The 19,180-nt window shown below is 39.5% G+C and overlaps 1 protein-coding gene across 6 annotated transcripts in view; it reads right to left on the bottom strand.

The window, feature by feature from the left end:
• The window catches only part of GK (glycerol kinase), a 46,401-nt gene that overhangs the window by 728 nt on the left and 26,493 nt on the right, over positions 1 to 19,180 (bottom strand). For 2 of the 6 annotated variants that reach the window (XM_058424211.1, XM_058424214.1), the window contains 4 exons: positions 18,906 to 19,049; positions 18,222 to 18,302; positions 16,708 to 16,794; positions 11,252 to 11,870 (listed from right to left, as the gene is read on the bottom strand). In XM_058424211.1, the coding sequence (XP_058280194.1) occupies positions 11,833 to 11,870; positions 16,708 to 16,794; positions 18,222 to 18,302; positions 18,906 to 19,049 (350 nt within the window). In that variant the 3' untranslated portion in view covers positions 11,252 to 11,832. Of the gene's footprint in view, positions 1 to 11,251; positions 13,664 to 16,707; positions 16,795 to 18,221; positions 18,303 to 18,905; positions 19,050 to 19,180 lie in introns of those variants that run through there. The other 4 variants (XM_040089170.2, XM_040089181.2, XM_040089179.2 and 1 more) reach the window with 4 other exon arrangements.

The raw sequence follows: 19,180 nt of genomic DNA, 5'->3' as shown, positions 1-19,180 counted from the left end.
TCTTTTAAAGGTTTCTAATCCAATTAACTCTTAAAACATACTATATTTACAGTTTTGTGCCAATAATCACTACCTATTCTAAACACAGTGTCTGCGTCAAACCCATTCTACCAATGTCTCTGTGCCACCGTCACAGCAGAAAATGGAGTAGAAGAAGAAGATGAGACACCGCCCAAAATCCTCCATTTTGCTCTCATCTATCTCCATTCTAAAAACCCCAAACCTACACATTTTCACCCTGTGATAAACTAAACTACTATTTATTTCAAATCTACATTGCTTTTAATTCATCTCTAAGTGTTGTAAATTTTTTCCCTGGACTAAGGTCGAAGGCAATGTTTTCCTGGGGTCCCAGCCAGGGTCTCAGACCTCCCAGGGCAGCTCGAAGGATTCTCCATGAGCCCTGGACTCCAACAGTAACTACTGGGGTAAACCTTTCATTAGATTGATTCATGGCCCTAGGCCAAGAGTCAAAACCTAGGCATGTGCCCATATCCCCAAAACTTCCTCACTTATCCCCACTTTCTCTAACGAAGTTTCAGTGTCTGAAAATGAGCAAAGAAGTTTTTCAGATGTAAATTTGGTTACTCATGAGCAAAGAAGACCAGAGGAAACCCCAAAGACATTTAGAGACCCACTACAAAATATTTGTCCTGAAGGAGCTACGTAAAGATCACTTGGGTGATTTTAAACGACTATTCAGGGCTTGGAATAGAAATGTTCTCAGCAAAAGTTTTTTCTAACCAGCAATTAAATTCTGGTGGTTTAACTGCCTTTGGGGTATTTTAGACAAGCTTTGCTCATTAGCCTCATCAGGAGCAGCAGGAGCAGAATGAAGGTTATTTTGAAACCAAAATGATCGTGCAAGGAAAAGCACGCTGGCTCAAAACTCAATCTGGAGCGGATGGCTCATCACAGTTAATAGGTAATAGATCTGTGACAGAATATAAATAATCCAAGTCCCACCATGCAGTCTGGAAAGCACAATAATTGCCAGGAGTTTATGTATTCATCCACCTACTCACATTTTGATTTTAGAATAATTTGTGAACTTCTTGCATTCTAATAAGGAACTGCTCTATTCACTTTTTGTGCCCCCAACAGAAAAAAAAAAAAAAAATCAAACTACAATTCTTCAATGATTCATCATGTTACAGATCAAATCCTAAAAAGCAGAAAATACCATTTAATTTTAAAAAGGAGTCAAAAATAAAAATCAACTATTTTACATATTACAACTGCATGAAGCATTATAACTGTAAGATTTTCTTTCAACATCTCACAAAGGGAGGCAATGGAAAAATAATAAACTTCAAGTAGAATAATCCTGACATACTCACACTACATCACAGGGAAAAGGAAAAGATACATAAAGAGAAGATAACAACTTGAAACCCAAAGACCTTCTATCTGAGAGCTGTCTTCCAAAGTCCAATTAGAGGACATAAATATGCTGCAAAGTCCAACAAAACAAACACTACATTATTTCAAAAACAGAATTCTATTTATCTTCACCTTGAGGCTTGAAAAGAGGTGAAAAGTAGAAACTATAAAACACATACATACATATACACATAACTATACCTGCAACTGATATCTTTAATCCAGAACTCTAAGCACTGAGTATTAAAATATTAAAGTTAACAAAGGTAATCCCCATAAGTGGAAAAGTGATCCCTAGGGAAGGAGAAAATGGAAAAGCAAAAAATCAGTGGCTGAAAAACCAGTTGTAGTCCCCTGGAGGAAGAGAATAAACCCTTTATCCTGCCTGTGTTCCTTGGGATATGCACCCACCTCATTTGGTAAATGCACCATCCCTAGGGCAGTGGTGAGACCTCAGGCCTTTCCTCACCAGTTAAAGGCTGGCAATAACAGAGGAGCTGGTGGCACTGAAAAACTTCCACCCCCATCCCTCTGGGAGCAGCAATTTATTAATTAAGTGCTTTGCCTTCCACCACAGAAGCACAGCTGCATCACTGAAACTTGTTTGGGGCACAGCTGTAAATAATGAAATGCCAGGAGCTGTGACTCATTTATTGATCATCCAGGAGTGCCACCGGGGCTTTTCCTGATGCATGAAACAAAGAGCAGCAGGGTCACCTATTGTCAAAGGAGTGAGCAGTAATTAGGAGAAAAGCACATACCAGATGAAGGAGTATGGGAGAGCAGGGAAGTTCATCTTTAATATAGGACTGGGTATAGTAATATCCAGATAACACAGGATCCTGGCCATGGGAGGGAACAAATAGAGACAGGCTGATAATTCTTCTGTTTTGTGACCTTTTCCAGACATATCCTTAAGGATGGCATTTTGTCTCTGACTGGAGCTAACCCTGCAAAATCTGGTCTTCAGCTATTGGGCTGCCCCGAAGAAATTCCTCTTTTCTTGACAACAACTCCCTCCTGGGGAGGGCAACAAGCAGCAGCTGCTGCAAAAGGCAGAGCCTTTCCCTTTCTTATTTATCAAAAACCATCAAAATTTCTTTATCTGCAAAGACAAACATAAAAAGTAGTAGAGAGGAAGACAAGGCCACACACACACACACAAAAAAAAACAACAACAACAACAACAAAACCAACCAAACAAAAAAAACCCAAAAAAAACCCCCAAACCAAAACAAACAAACAAAAAAAACCAAAAAAACAAAACCCAACACCAAACCATTTCTGTTTGTCTTTCCTCCTGCCACCAGATCACAGAAAGGAAGACAAACAGATCTGAGATAAGAGGAGGAAAATGTCCCCTTGGATGTGCAGCACACAGCCTGTTTCTGCTCCAGCTGTGGCTTTGGGGCAGGGCAAGGGGGGAACAAGGGCTCTGCAGAGCAGAGTGCACAGAGCCATTGTGGAGATGAGAGTCACCGGTGGAAAAAGAGGGAACATAATAGAAATCTGTCCTTTTGATATTGAAGTTGCTGCTCCACTTGTGGATGAGTGAGGGGGTTTGGGCACACATGATGTAGAAGAGCTTCTCTCACATTTTTTTGATGTGGTTCAGACAACAAAACAAACACAACCCGGAAGAAAAGCAAATCTGCTGAGCATCACGCACCAGTGTCTTCCTTGACAAGACACAGAAGGAAACCTCCAAAAATCCAGCTTCATTTTGCCAGAAAGCTGTAATTGGGAGTCAGTTAAGGGAGAACAGGGAAAATAAAGCTATGGCTCTGAAAAGGAGGCAGAAAGGAGGAGGAAGTGAAATGGAAGTGATGAAAGCACCACCTCCACTTTCAAGCCATTAATGATACCCAGCTGTTTTTCACCACTGAGAATATTACTTTCCTCCCTCTGAAAGTTAAGCTAATGTATTCTATCAAACAGCAAAGAATTTGAAGTGAATAATATCCACTCTTGTGCAGAGAGGTTTTGACATGGTGTTTTCATCCTTCTTCCTACTCTATCAGCACAGCAGCAGAGAAAGCCATATTGACTAAGTAGTTTTACACGATTAATGCAATTTGCTCACTGGCATTTTCATTAAAATCCTTTTGCCAAGATTTAATTATAAAAGTTGGTGGTTTTCTTTTACATACTGAAATAAATTTTAATTAAAACTTTTGTAGTGCTTTAAGTCCACTTCCTTTACACAATTTATTTGACAAATTTGATAAGCCTGAGCAATTCCGGCACTCTGGATTTTTAAATTGGCTTTATTTTTGTCAAAGACCCTGGCAAGTTTCTAAATGTCCCCTGGGCAAAGCTGACATGATGTGAATGGCTGAAAGGGAGCTGCTTGTGGCAGCTTAGACCATCCTGGCTAAGGACTTGTCTTTGATCAGACTACACCTCTGCTGACACCTTTGAGAGTGAGAGCCCTGAGCAAAAGAGTCCTGGTGTGACCCCAGGTGAATTATTCAATCCTATTGCAAGCCCGGAGCCCTGCTGCCTTTGAAGATCCAAATTAATTCCACAAAAATCCTGAAATCCTCCCAAAGTACCAGCTTGTGGCGCACATTGGGCACGAGTTTAGGGCCAGCTGCTGGTCCCACTGCTGTGAGTCCCATCTGGAGTCATTTAAACAGGGTGTGCCCACATCAAAACAGTGAATAAAGAGAAGAGAAATGAATGAAGGAAGAGAAATGAATGAAGGAAGACGAGTGAATGGGATCCAGGATGATGCCAGGTTGGTGCCTCACAGATCCAGCCACAGGGTGCTGACACAAAGCCAGAGGTGTTTGCCCACCTCCTGACAGTGGTGTTAAACCACAGGGACAAGTGTAATCCCACCACACATCCTCTGCCCAAAAAAATGGCCCAGATTTAACTGGCAGCAAGAATCTGCTTGGGTATGTGATGCACCAGGGTAAGAGAGCAAGACTTAGCGTGCTGCCGGCACACGGCTCTCTTTGTGAATAAACAAAGGACTTCTGTTTGTCAATCTGCCAAGTGAGCGCCTCTAATTATAAGTGAATTGAGCTTTCTTGAGAAATTAACACAGTCAACAAGTGTCTCTTCTTAAATTATAAACAGATGGTACTTTTCAGCAAAGGCAAAATATAATTAGGAAAGCTCCTCTGTTCAGAAAATACAATTTGTGCTTTAACTTTTAATCAGTCAAAACTTCAGATTCAAAGCAGAACTTACCACAACCATGTGGACATATTTTGTTTTGTTTTGCTTATATTGCAGTTTATAAATTGCACAATTATTTACTATTTCAAGTCACTTGTGGCATTAACTGAATATTAACCGAGGTGGCACTAGCAAATGATGAAAATGTCGAAGAAGAAAAACAAATATAGGCTTGTTGAAAATGAACATAATAATGTAATAAAAATCTATGCAAATGACTTTTTTGTATTAATATGCATTGCTAAATGATAAGCCCGACACATGGGGCCAGGAATGTACTTACTTGACTGATCAAACAGTATTTTCCTATTTACCATCAGGACCACATTTCCTTAACATCTGCTCTGGTAAGAAAATGACAGTGGTGACAAATCTATTTTTTGTTCTTTGGAAAATTTCCACCATGTGGGACACTACTCAAACTCAATGAAAGGACAAAGGGGACTGAGGAATCGATCAATCTTACTTGTGCACACATCCAAAATGAAGGGATTCTGTCACCGGGGGCTTTTGTAAACTCCCACCATTAATTCTTTTCTTGCACGATTTGGAAGTTTGTCTTCACTGAAGAAAGATTAGTTTAGAATAGACTCTGTTTGTTCTTATTTGTTTAAATTAGAAGCATTATGTGACTTGCCCTGAAAAACAGGTTGTTGAAATTGCTCTGATAACAGCCTGGTTTAGTTCAGGCCCAAGATGCCAAGGGGAGCTCTGCAAAAGCCTTTCTAAATGCAGGGAAACAAGACAGCAGTAGAGCAGTTTTGTGGTGCTGATACAAAGGTTTTAGATCACCCCAATGCCCGAGGAGCCAGTGAGAGCACAGCAGTGGTGCTGTGTGAGGGGTGTGCAGGCACCACAGCGGAGCATCCTTCTGCCCACGGCAGCACAGCTCTGCTGGCCAGGGGCTGGCTTCAGCACTGAGCCTGGGAAACAGAGGGAGTGCTTGAATTCATACAAATGCTGTGCATCAAACACTTTTTCACTCCCAAATGCTGTTTTCCAGGAGCAGTACTCTGTTCTTGACATGAAGTAAGCCAGACCTGTCAAAAATCCATGAGGTACTGCCCTGAACACCAAAAAAACACTTGATGTGTGGACTTTGGCAGAATTCTTGTCCAGCTCATCCCTCTGTATAGTGTTTCTGTTGGGCTGGAGCTGCACAGCTGTCCAAGAGAGCCAGAGAAAGGGTACATGATAAAGGTGGAAAAAGGAGTACATAGTTGAGAAATTGTGCTTTGCCAGTGGGATGTTACCTGGCATCTGTGTGTGATTCCATGTGCCCATAGACATTATGTCAGTACAGCAGCAGGGTCAGGGGACAGATGGAGAAAGCCCAGCTCCTTGTTCCTGCTCTGAAACAGGAATGCTTTTACTGACACCATGTCCAGACAGAGTGATGGATAAGCAGACAGTGATAGATAAGCAAACCCAAAATAATAAACCAGCAACTGCTAGCAGTTGTCTGAACATGTCTATGTTGTTTATGGTGCCAGAGGAGAAGGAGAGAGAGGCACCTTGGAGGTGTGCCTGCAAAGCTTGTGGCTCAGTGTGATTTCAGTCCCATGCCTTATGCTCTACAAAACCTCTAACTTCAAAATAAAAGAGAAACAAGAGATCCGTGGAGCTTACATCCACTTTCTTCATTAGGAAACATCAGTCATTTCAAAGTCTAAGAGGTCTAAAATGAAATATTCATTGAGAGAAAGAAATTACTAATTATACTTCAATGGGTATGCACTACGAGGTCTGTGTGTAACCTTGTTGCTGGAACTTCCTGACTTTTAGGTGGAAATCCATAATATGAACAATCTTAAGGGAATATCTGTAAACAAGAATTACCACACCACTTATTTTTTAAAATTTTATTACGAAAGACCTTGCTGTCTTTCCTTCTAAATGTTTAGTACCACACATTTAGTGCAAACTAGTTTGGCAGTCCTGATCTACAGTGTGTAAGTGAGCTGCTTGCATGCTGATGTTATCTTTGTTTCTATTGTAAGGTAGTACAGCTGTGACTCATGTTTCTGCGTAAATATTTAAATTATGATTTCAACATTTTCATTTTGACAATACCGTGCCAAATTCTGCTCTGAGAGTTTCAACAGTTTTTGAAAAGCAAGTGGGAATAACTGATTGGCTTTCTTTAATGAAGCTGTAATGAAGTCTTCCAGCAATTTCAGATACATCAAGGATATTCTGTAAACCAGTGTCATCCTACTGTCATTACCTTTAACCAAGTTGTTGCTTGTTATATTGATCTACTATTCTACTATGTGTTCTGAACCGCTAAAATTCAGGTATGTTTTTTTCTACATTTCCTAAGTGCTTAACTCACACACTGAATAATAAAACACTACTTGCATATTCCAATATACAGCGTAGCTCATCTGCACATCAATTGTGACTCAGTATTTCACATCCTCATGAATAAGCAAATAGCCTATTTCAAGATTAGCAAATAAAATCTTTCAGCACAATTCTGTTTCATTTAATTTAATCATTAATTACGTTAACGTGAATTATGCTTAGCACTGCTCAGCATTACAAAGTTTGACAAACCCTGCCTTGCGTGCACTTGTTTGTTGGTGTGATCTCAGAAGTCAAACAAGAAGTCTGGCCAGAGTCAAAGCAATGATGGCGTGGTCCAAAATGTGTCACTGGGAATGGCAGCCCCTGACTTGAGCTGGAAGTTCATCAGCGAGCTGAAATCCAAACCAAGACAAGGTGCAATTTGTTTTCTTTCAGGTTTACGTATTAAGAGACACAGGATAGAGGCATCATGTTGCACTTGAAGCGGTCTGCACCTTTTAGAGGACTAGAGTCCACATAAAAATAGCTTGTGTTGGTGATACATACCTATTTCACGGTGGAGAGGCTTAAAAATACATGAAGTTTAGCTGAGAACAATATATCATCTTGTATTTTGCTTCACACTGACATGATTCTTGTATGTTTCAGATTCCCCCCTTTTCCACTTTTTCCTTTAAAAAAACCCCAAAATGGAGAATATCTGATGCCTCCAGTATCTCTGCTGTGAGATCTCTAAAAGATCAGATTTTATTCTGTGAAAGCACTTTCTTCCGCTGAAGAGTAATTTCTTCAGAACTGTACAACTGAAGAATAAATTGCCCCTGAGAAATCAAGGTTGACAAGCTGCACTGGTACATTCATTTCCCGAAAATGCTGTCCACAGAAGACTGGGAGTTAGATTCTAGTTATAAGCTGATATAGATTGAAGCAGTTTACATAGTTTTTCAAGTAACCTTCCTTCATAGTGGGGCAGCCCTGAACTTTAGTGTTTGTGAAAGAAAGTGATTTTAATACTGAAATATTACGCAGGGAAGGCATCGATATTTGTGTTATGTCTCTTCTCAACTGACTCCTGGTGTTGAAGAGCGAATAGTAATAACTAAAGGATTTCTGTGCTCATAAGAGCTAAAGGCAAAGAGTCCATGAATCTGTATCAAACAATAAGCTCTGTAGCAATTTTTTAGCAAGGTCTCCACCTGCAACACAACCTTCGCAAGAAGGAGGGATAGGACTGAAAGCTTAGCAAAAAGAAATAGCTGAAGTGATATACTCCAACTCCTGAAGGAGTTCAGGAAGTAGCAAAGCAAATGTGGGTGCTGTTGAGCACGATAACTCACCCTCTTGCCAAAACAGAATACAACTGCAACTGGCTTTAGTGGTGGGAGGGAAAATGCTTGTTCTAGACAGTGACAACTGATGGCCAGCACCATCCTGTTGTTTTCTAGTTGCATAGGACTTAGAAACTGTGTCAGGTGATCTGGAAGCTAGAGGTGCTGGATTCTCAGTTCTTGAAGCATCCCTGCAGAACTGAAAAGGAACGGTGTGGGAGATCCTTCCAGCTGAAGTGGAAGTACTTTGAAGGATAGTCAGAGAAGGAACTCCTAGACCAGCAGCCCACAGATCTGAAGGGAAAAAAACCCAAAAAACCTACAGAAAAAATTTTAATTATTACCAAACAGATGTATTCCCATGAAAAAAACTTAAGGAACCCATACTTTTAGGTTTTGCTAACTTGATGTCTTTGGAAACACATTATCCCATGCTTGCCTTCTAGGCTTCTTTGAACCACCTGGTGGTGTAATTCCCTATGAAAAACAGAGCATTAGATTAAAGCAGTTAGGAATCTGAAAAAGAGTAACTCTACTTAAACTCCCGCTGCAACTGCTTAGTAGAACGTCTCTTGGGACTAAACCAATCAAGATAACCAGCCCACACATTTGGGCTGACTCTTCCAAAGCAAATGTGTAAGCAGGGGAACACAGCAAGACTGCCAGTTAAGAATGTCGAAATATAACAGTGGGTGACAGCTGGTTCATACAAACTGAACTGGTTTTGTCCAAATGAACCAGCATGGAAAACCAGCAAATAAACCTTTGTTCTGAGCTGGCTCAAGCCAAGCTTCAGCCTGTGCTGGGGTTGAGCTGTGGCTGATCTAACCAGCACAGACAGACCAAGGCAGGAGGGCACCTCTGTCTGGGCTGAGCCTCTGCTCTGAGCAGGGTCAGTGAGATCAGGGCCATGTCCCATCAGGTGTTGAGCATCTTAGATGGAGATCCCATCTTTGAGCAATGCGCTGCCTTGTGTGACCACCCTCAGAGTAATCTTGTTTGAACAAGATTTCCTGTGCTCACTTGTGTCCCTTGTCTCTTGCTCTGTCACTGGGCACCACTGAGAAGGGTCTGGCTTTTAGTCCTTGTGTCAGGAATTTGTATCTGAGCTCTCTCCAAGCTGAATATGCCCAGATGTCTCAGCTTCTCACCCATGACAAACGCTCTACCACTTCACCCACCTTTGTGGCCTGTCACAGGTCTCCCTCTGTTATGCCTGTAAATCTCTCATCCTGGAAATCCCAGAGCACTCCAGGTATCACAGAATCATGGACTGCTTTGGGCTGCAGGGGATCATAAAGATGATGTAGTTCCAGCTGCTCTGCCATGGGCAGGGACATTTTCCACTAGACCAGGTTGCTCAAAGCCCCATCCAACCCAGCATTGAGCATTTCTGGAAGTGAAGCATCCACAGCTTCTGTGGCAGCAGCAGGTGTGTCTGAGCAGGGCTGAGTGAGGGATCACCTCCCCTGACCTGCTGCTGATGCCCTGCCTGACCCAGCCCGAGGTGCTCTTTGCCTTCTTTGCTCAGTTGCTGGAAACAAGGTTCCACCAGGAGCCCCCTGGAGCCGTCCTGCGGAGCCGCTTCCCAGCGGGTTGGTCCCTGGCCTGTCCCAGGGCAGGGCTGGCCCCTCCTGGGGTAGGGCTTGGCTCTTCCCCTTGCAGAGCTCTGTCAGGTCCCTGTCAGCCGTTGTTCCAGCCTGCAGAGATCCCCTAGGACAGCACTGGGCCCTCTGGACAAATCATTCCAGCAATGCTTCTGTGCCACTTCTCAAGTTTGAAGGGCTGCTGTCATATGCCCATCTTTATCTCCACGACCGATGAGTACTACTTCCATAAATTCCAGTAATTTATATATAATATATATAGTAATTAAAAAAGATACATGTACATACAGCAATCATACTGGGCTCAGTTACAGCTCCTAATGGGACGGCATTCCAGTAGCTGATACAGATCTAGGGCTCTTTAGATGGAAAGATTAGAGCTTGGATGCTGACATGGATATTATGAAGCTTGTTTGTACTGCACAGAGTTCCAGTAACAGACATTGTATGAGCTTTCACAAAAAAAAAAAAAAAAATTGTATAAGCTTCTGAAACTAATTAAAATAATAAAATTCTAATCTCTAATTATTCCAGCTTGATGAGTCATGAAATTTGAGTACGCTCTTGTGCAGGGCAGCTAAGGGCAAAGTTGCAATTGTGCCGTGTCAAAGGAAGACACTGGAGCCTCACGAGCAGAGAAGCCTGATACTAAGTGATAAGGTGTTACCTCAGGTTTGTGTGCTGATGTGAAATTCAAATGTATTTTTGTTTCCAGGGTGTGTGCTGGTGTGTGTTGTGTTTGTTTCTGATACACAGAGCTGATTTCCATGTAGGAGACTAAGGAATTGTAAAGACTAAGGATTTGCAAAGGCTATGAAGGCCATATCCTTGGATAATCATGGAGCACTGGATATGTAGAAGGCAGCTGGAAGCCACAAAGAGACAAAAAAAGAATCCAGCAGGTGCGCTCTTTAAATGTACCCATCAGACACACCCCATGCTCCTTTCTTAAAATAACAGAAGCACCTTCTGCTCCCAGCTAGCACCCCCAGCAATGTTTGCTATTTCATGAACATTTCTCCCCACAGCTCACGAAGGCTTTTGAATCTGTAGCAATTGCCAGACTATGGTAAAAGACCAAAACCTGTTTGGTGTATTGGCCCCAGCCCACCTTTGCATCAGAGCTGTACTACGACCATGTTCGCTCCTGTTGTTTTACTTGTGGTTTCCTGCTTTTTCCTGAACATGGAGGGCCTTGAGGAAATGTGACTTCTAATCCAGTCCTTGAGTCCTTGCATCACTGAAGAAGCATGCAGAACTGCATGTATTTCACCTGTACATCTGAGCAACTTAAAGTACATCTCAGAGAGGCTGCTTTACAGATATATATATGTGTATATTTATATACACATCAGTGTATACTCGTGTATATGTAAAAATATTAGTGACAATGTGTCTGAAAGATGATGTGCAAGAATACACCAACACCTTACATCAACTCATTGATGGTACTTTAATACCAAGTTAATGCATTTCTCAATTAAGAATTTATAAACTGGTAATTCATAAAAAAAAAAAAATAAATCACAGCTTCACAAAAAGCTAACTTTAACAGTTTGTCCCCTCCCCGCCAACAAGCAGTTTACAATATATTTCAACTATGTTGGTAGAAAGTTAACAGTGATGTGAAACTCTTAAAAAACATTTGCAACAGCAATTGAAAATAAAATAATGATTCTTACTCAGTGAAAAATTAATAGGAATTGTGTTTCCCAGTAAAAGATAAGTCAGAAAAGCAGCAAAAAAATTCCCTCTCCTACTTGTTAGGTACAAGCTTTTCCCCTGCCACATTTATCAGGGGCAAAGGCAACACTTCAGCATTATTCGTTCCCAGGTTCAGCACTTCAGTGGTTTTGGCAATACTCAGAGGTCATATTCAGGAGTCCACAGTTTGAGGTGTGTGCTGCTCCTGCTCCCTGTGCTCCAGAGACTGCTCCACTCCTCTTCCTCAGGGTACAGTGGGATCACAAACAGCTCAGAGTAAAGGTAAGGAGTATGAAAAATTTTCTGTGGGATCATATTCTTTTTTCACTCTTCACCTCTCCAATACAAACTGGAAACACCAGAAATTTTGTCTGTCACACTTCACATGTGAGTATTTACAGGAGAGACAGGATTTAAATGATGCTGTTACATTTTCACTTGTGTACAAAATCCCTTCTCTCTGCTGAAGTTATACATGCAACCACAGGACGAAAAATGTTCCTTCTCTAAGTTAAAAGTCACATTTTCAAAAGTCATTGCACTTGACAATAAAAAGGCAATTAATATGTATTTGATATTAAATATATTGTACAGACCTGAACTTCTGTGCAACTCATTGCTTCAAACATATTTAACATCCTTTTAAAAACTAAGCCTCTAATCAAATAAAAACTTTGTTAAAGACAAAAATTTTTACGAACAAATGCACACAAAAAACTCTCCCTTTAACTCCTAGTGCATTTAAACACATCTTTGAAATTCTCTCTGTTGTTTCCACATTTAACCTTGCTGCCATTCCATACTGATCTAACATCACTACACAAGAACATCTTTTCCTTGATCTAACCAATAAGGCTGGCATTTGAGATGCTGTTGGTACAAACAAGAAAGTTGAAGATAAGATTATTATCTCACTCCTTTCATGTGGAAAACAAAAGATTTCAAAGTGGATGTGATTCAGTTGTCACCATTGTCTCTGGCCCATTTCAGGTGCCAGTAGTTACCCTACGAGCCAGGGTTTTGGATTGTCCCAAGATATTTTGCAACAACTTGCAGTTAAAACTATGGACAAGGAAACTGAAAGAGAGATTTTGGTCCCTGAGATATACTAAATGAAATGAAGAACTAAAGCACTGATATTTAGTTTGGAGTGGACCCTCTAATGAAAACTAAGTTAGCTTCAACTTTCTAAAGTTTAACAAATAGTCACGTAAGCAGGATGACAGGATATAGGCAGTATTGGTCAATAAAAGTGCACTGTACAGAGTAGTTTGAAGAGTTATCAGTTGCTGAGGGCCAAAGCAGCTATCCTGTCAATAGCATGCTGCATCCAACTTGTCTTTCCAAGCTAGTACAAAACCGTAAGATGAAACGTGGCCTTAACCAAAACGCTATCTCATCTCTTTAAAGGTACAACTACAGGACTTGGTGTCATAAATACTTACGATGGGCTAAGTGACTACATGTGCCAGAACCAAACCCAACTTTTTAACCTTGCAACTGAATGTTTCAGCAATACTCTGTGGACCACAGCAGCAAACTCCTTATTGCCACACCAGTGGCAATGTGTGCTATGGTAATCCATCTTGGGCTAGTGTTTAAAAGGTTTGTACCACAGAAGGTGTTTCAGACCAGTGGCAACTACAATAAAACATCTTTGGCAACCATTGGCATATGAAAAGTAATTCACAGCAGCTGGACGAATTGTAAGATGTTTATAAAGTTCCACAGTGCCTCATTAACTTTCTGAAGTGCGTTGCATGAAGTACCAAACTCCTGAAAAGGACAGCTAAACATCTGCCATCATTAGCTCAGAGATAGCAGGTTTTTTTCATACCACTTTCTCAGACAAAGCTAGGGCTTGTGAAATTTTAGAGGATGATGTGAGATAGTCCACACAAAGGCTTCCAATGCATTTGGAGTTGATTTGGGTAAGGGAACAGAGTAATGAAGGGCTGAAGAATGAATTTTCAGTGCACCACTGGGAAGTTACACAGGGACAGGTGACAGATGGATTCATGAATAGATTGAACCACTAAAGTAGCATAATCACGTTGGTGGTGGAATCTCTTCAGACAACAAAACAAACCGAAACAAAAAAATCAGCTGCATCCAGCGAGTCCACTAAGTAGCCTCATTTACCTTAAATAAAAAATGTGTGCATTAGGAACACAGAACTTACTCTAAAACATTAGTAACACTTTACAACACAGCTGAGCTATACAAGGAATTCAGTAAAACCAACTTTTGTTTTCTGCAATTATAAATTAGATAAGTCTTGTGACACCAGATAAGTCAGCTCTTAAGTGTGTGGGATGTGCACAGTAGGGGGGCAGAGACCACACTACTAAGATGGGTAAATTTTTAACAAGAATTGAAAGAAGGTAATTTCAGCTTATTTTGTTCTAAATATGAGCTCAACTTTCAGAAATTTAGAAAATAACATTGCAACTATCTTGCAGAACTGCACAGAGATCCCTATATATAAATTAGTATGCAATTTGGCAGTAACAATCATAACAGAAGAAACTAAAAAGGAAAGACAAAATCTTAAAAAAAAACCCCACAGGGTATTTAAGCAGGGAGAATGTAGTTTTGCTGTCAGCACTGTCTCATTCTGTGAGAATAAAGTCAAAGAACTTTATATCCCAGATGCCACGTAAGACCCCATACATAGCCAATCCCCACTATACCTCACTTGAGAGATGCTAATTTAAGCCCACAAAGGCACTTATTTAAATTTGAGTCTAATAAAATACAGAATAATTTTCAGTTAACTCCTACCCACACCCTGAAAAAAAAAAAAAAAAAAAAAGTACAGCTATGGAATATATTGAAACCTCTCTGATGTCCACTTCCAAAACAAGTGTGAAAAGCTTAAAAAAATCTTAGTATAAAGACTCCAGTTATTACACACAGCTTGCTTCAATAGTGAAATAATACCATCCATTCCTCTCCAGGAGAGAAGAATGAAGATCATAAAATAAGATGCAAGTAATTGGCCTGATTTTGATGAAATTATAAAATGATATAATTAAACAGAGTATTGTTCAGTCATCAGGTGCCACATGAAAAGGCAGCTTAGCAGTTCTGTAAATGGGGTTTTGCTATGCTAGTGTTCTCTATTCTAGCACAGCGGATTTTTCCTTCACATTTCAGTAGCTGTAAAGTCATGGCCCTGCCCTAGAGAGACGTGTTCAACATCAGCACTGCTGCTATATGAGACTTACTGCTGTTTCAGCACATGAAGGATAAATTCAATCCTCCCTAAATCCAATCCTCAAACCTACTACTCTGCTGACTGCATTGGAGTTACAGTTTTTCACTAAAAGATGAAATGTAACAAATTAATTAAAAGCAAGTTCTAGCTTTTAAAACAAAAGGATATTTGCCAGAGCAAGTGTTTAAGCAGTAAGCAGATATGCTCCAATTGACAGTGCAAATTCTGTATCTCATGTTCTACGCTAATGTACAGCTGGGCAAAACTACAACCTGAATGTAACATCACTGGAACTAGAAATTTGTCACAACTTCTCCTCTTCCCAAGCTTTTGAAGTAAATAGCAATGCAAAATATTAATATAGAAAGTAATTTTATACTGGTACGTATAACAACCATATACACATAGTAACAGTAACCATATCGATAGTTACTGTTATCTGAAAACGAGGACAAAAATGGGTTCCTGAGGCCACAGTGAGATGAAATGTCTATGTTTCCCAATTGTGGGTCAGAAAGGTCCTGACAAGCTTAAAGAAGGGAGAAAAAGCAATCTTTTGAGTTCTAGCAGTGCAAGTTTAATATGCAGGTTACTGATTAGTTGTTTTTAAAAAGCAATCCCAGAATTTAAGTTGCTTATTTGCTCATTTATCACTGATTTTCCATATTATTTTAGGTACCCTCCGTGTGGTGAAGCACCTGACCTAGAATTTATATTCATGTTATTTTGTTCAGCTTGTTAAAAATTTACCCACTTATTTAGCTGTTTTTACTTTATTCTTCATAATATAGATCTTTCTCACTCACAGATACATTCCAGAGTTAGTAAATTACCATCAATCCATTTGTTCACTTTGATTTTTGCCTAGCACTTGTTCAGTTTGATTTTAGTTCTCCTACAAGCTGCAACCATCTCTTTCATGCAAGAAAAATTACAATGGAATAGTTAATTCAGGCTGAATGAGTAGAAACAAAATACAAACACATTACCACAGGAGCAACCTAGAATCCTCAACTGTCTGATTAATTTAGACCCCCTGCCTATCCCTCCAAAACCAAAACAAAAAAAGAAAATGGAACAACCCCTAAAGAGCTTACTGAGCAGCAACAATGCCTATACTGTAAAATACTTCCTCTGGAATGAAATTCTGCGACAAGGGATAAATGACATCATTAAATAAACTTCCTTTTCTTACCATAAGAATCTTAATGAAATGTCTTACTTCTGGCATAAATAACTAACACTGTCATCTGTATTAAGAGTTTTCTTTTAAAATAAATTGTATAATAACAGGTTGAAGATGCATCTTCATTGCATATGCACACAGTCCTTCCCAGTTTTGCAGCTGAGCCTTTTAGGGTCTCTTCTTTTTAGACTAAATTAATTCACTTATCCATCATGAGCAAAGTAGAAGAAGAATGTTTTATCGATTTAGCAAACAAAGATTTCTAACAGCACAATAGTTTCAAGGGGTCCAGAAAAGTCAAACGGGTGCATGAAGCCTTTCAGGGACAGAAGAAATAGATTTCACTTAATTTAAACAAGATCCTCAAAATAATTAAAAGCAGTGCAAGAAGAAATACAGGATAAAGGATGGAACCTTGTTCTATCTGCCATGCACACTGTAAAGCAGGCAATGCATAACTCTGCTAGGCTGCTCCAGCTTGTATCCCTTTTATAAACTGTGTGCAATCTGCACAGACAGACAAAGGGATGGGATAGTCCAAGGTTTCATGTGCATCCAGCAACTACAAATTAAATGGCACATGAAGATGGATTTGAGATGGCATTCCCTTGGTTCCCTTAGGTACATTATGCCTGATTCACACCCTCGAATGTTTGTGTGCATGAACAACAAAAAGCATCAGTCATTTCTGCTAGAAACAGACAGATGGAATACAATAAACCCCAAAACTTAAAATAGTGCAAATAGTTTTAAAGTGATCCAGTTCAAATAATAACTAACCTGAGAGGTACTTTGCTCCGATTAACATTACCATGCTACTCATAATAAAAATACTCAAAGGCAGATTACAGAAGATACTACTGTCACCTGATGGCATCCAGGGGATGGTGTTTCCAGTCAAGCAAATCAAAAGAGAAATATATATATAAATTGCAATATATGTGTCATATATATATATGAAAAGCAAAAAGTAACAAATGTAGTGACATTTGCAGAAGAACTAAAAAAAATATTATGCATAAACCCCATAATAATTCAAAACAGGTTCTCTCTGTAAGAGTTCAAGTCCAAATTCCACTGTCAGCACTATCTAGGTTGAGCTCATTTCTAGCATTCTCCAATCCTAACCTACCCCTAAAGTTTCATAGAACTAAGGAAAATAACATTTTCTCCCCAGGTGTTAGATCAGAAAATCATTAAAGTTTTGATAAACATATCTCTTCACATAAACTGAAGAAAAAAAAAAAATCTAGATTTCTTTAGTGCAAGGCAGATTTTTTTCATCCTAGTAAGACAACCATCAGGTTAGATATAAGGGTACTAAATCATAAAGGTCAATACTGAAGGGAATCGTATTGCTCATGTTAAGTTACCTGTTTCCCTTCCCAACATCACTGGCAGAATTGTTTGTAAATGACAGTGTTAAATAAAATATTTACACTGACCAAGGATGGCAACAGGAAAATTTTTGGCTTTCAAGAAGAAAGCAGCCACATGCAGCTTGAGGGCTCCAACTGTGGATTTTAGATTGTGCGAGGAGTTTTAATTTTACTTAATACATTTCATTTTAATAGTTTTTCCAATAAAAGGGAAATTAAATTAAGATAAATCCCATAAATGAAGTGTTATATTGTTATTCAGGACTAAAAACTTATCCCAAAATAGTACTAAAATAAAAATTCAAATTATAGATCGAAGAAGATGCTTAATTTAAATTTGCAGGTTTAATTTAATTCAAACGTGACAGATGAGAAAGCCCTCTACTTCAGAAGAAAGATCTTGTTCAGTCCTTCAAAAGTGTTTTCATATTTTCTGCATGTGAACAATAGGTCTGTGTAAGCCTTTACTTTATGATAACTCCTGGCTCTTGCCTTCTATGGGTGAAATAGATTTTGACGTGGATATCAATCCCCCCTTCCTACACAGCAAATAATGAAGGCGTGATACAGCAAGCAAAACCACAGGATGGAACTTTTCTCCTTTGCGGCATGAGTTTATGGTATATGAAAGTTTACAAAGTCCCTGTGCTCTCAGCATTGTGCTGCATCTCATCTTGCATGTGAGACCTTTTCTTTTGCAAACCAGTGCCATTCTGCAAAACCTGCAGCTACTCAGGAGGAAGACCCAGCTATCTATTTTCCTGTTTGTTTCCACGGTGGATTTAAGAAATCACCTTTAATTCACTGTAATAGTCCAGAGATGGTACGAACAGAAAAGGTCAACAAAAGCAAGAGGAGCTACCTAGGTTAACTGGCTAATTAATGATACTTGACCTGCATTAATTTTTGGTTTACCGTTTGAAGGACCATCAGATGTCTCCCATCCCATAGACTTCATCACAGCTTTCTTCCATCTGGCATAGCGATATTCGCTTTCTGAAATTAAGAAATCAGAAAACAGAAAAGAGGAAAAAATCCTCTCAATGCATAGGAATACAACCAACAAGTATTTAAGAACCCAATACGGCAATATGAGTTTTTCACTCTTTTGCACAGTATCATTTGTTTGCACAGAGAAAGTAATACAAAATCCTTTTTTGAATACAAAAAACCTCCACTCCAAACCCCACAGTTATGCGCAGTAAGAAGAAATAAAAGGAATTTTCTTCATGTTCACCAGTAAGATTTACAAGCAGGACAAAATTAAGCAACTGATGTTTATGTAGAAACCCTTCAAATGCTGTCTTGGAGTAGGGATTTTAGAAGTAATTATAATCAAAATGGTATGACAAAATTATGTACCAAAAATTAAGAAATAATTGAAAAGACAAAAAAGCATTTATCTTGATTAATTATGTCAAGTACATACTTTCCATCTCTACAAGCACTTAAGAACTGATGAGAAAGATAGCTAGCTAAAAAGCAATAATTAATGTAGGGTTTTTAAAGCCAAAAGAAGAGTACCCCAAACCAGTCCTGTCAACATCTGTGAAAAAAAAAAAATACATTTGCAACTCAGATAACATGAAAAGGTTTTACCCTCTGGGTTTATCTGTGGTTCAAATCGTTCACATGTCACTGCTGTCAAATCTCCAGGATTCAGACTCCAAACTTCAACACCTTCTGCAGCTCCTGCTGCCATAGCAGCTCCTAAAGCTGTTGTTTCAGGCATTGATGGCTTTACTGAAGCAAAACACAGAGAAGACCATAATGAGTTTTAATGGAAATCACCTTGATGACATCAGAACTAAAGTTTGACATATCTATCAAGATACAACAGCGAAGCAAGCTACCCCAAAAAAACATTACAAACT

The sequence above is a fragment of the Hirundo rustica genome, chromosome 2 (genome assembly GCF_015227805.2).
Source record: "Hirundo rustica isolate bHirRus1 chromosome 2, bHirRus1.pri.v3, whole genome shotgun sequence".
NCBI lineage: Eukaryota > Metazoa > Chordata > Aves > Passeriformes > Hirundinidae > Hirundo > Hirundo rustica.
Note: the sequence above shows the minus strand (reverse complement) of the source record. Positions and strands in the feature narration are given on the sequence as shown.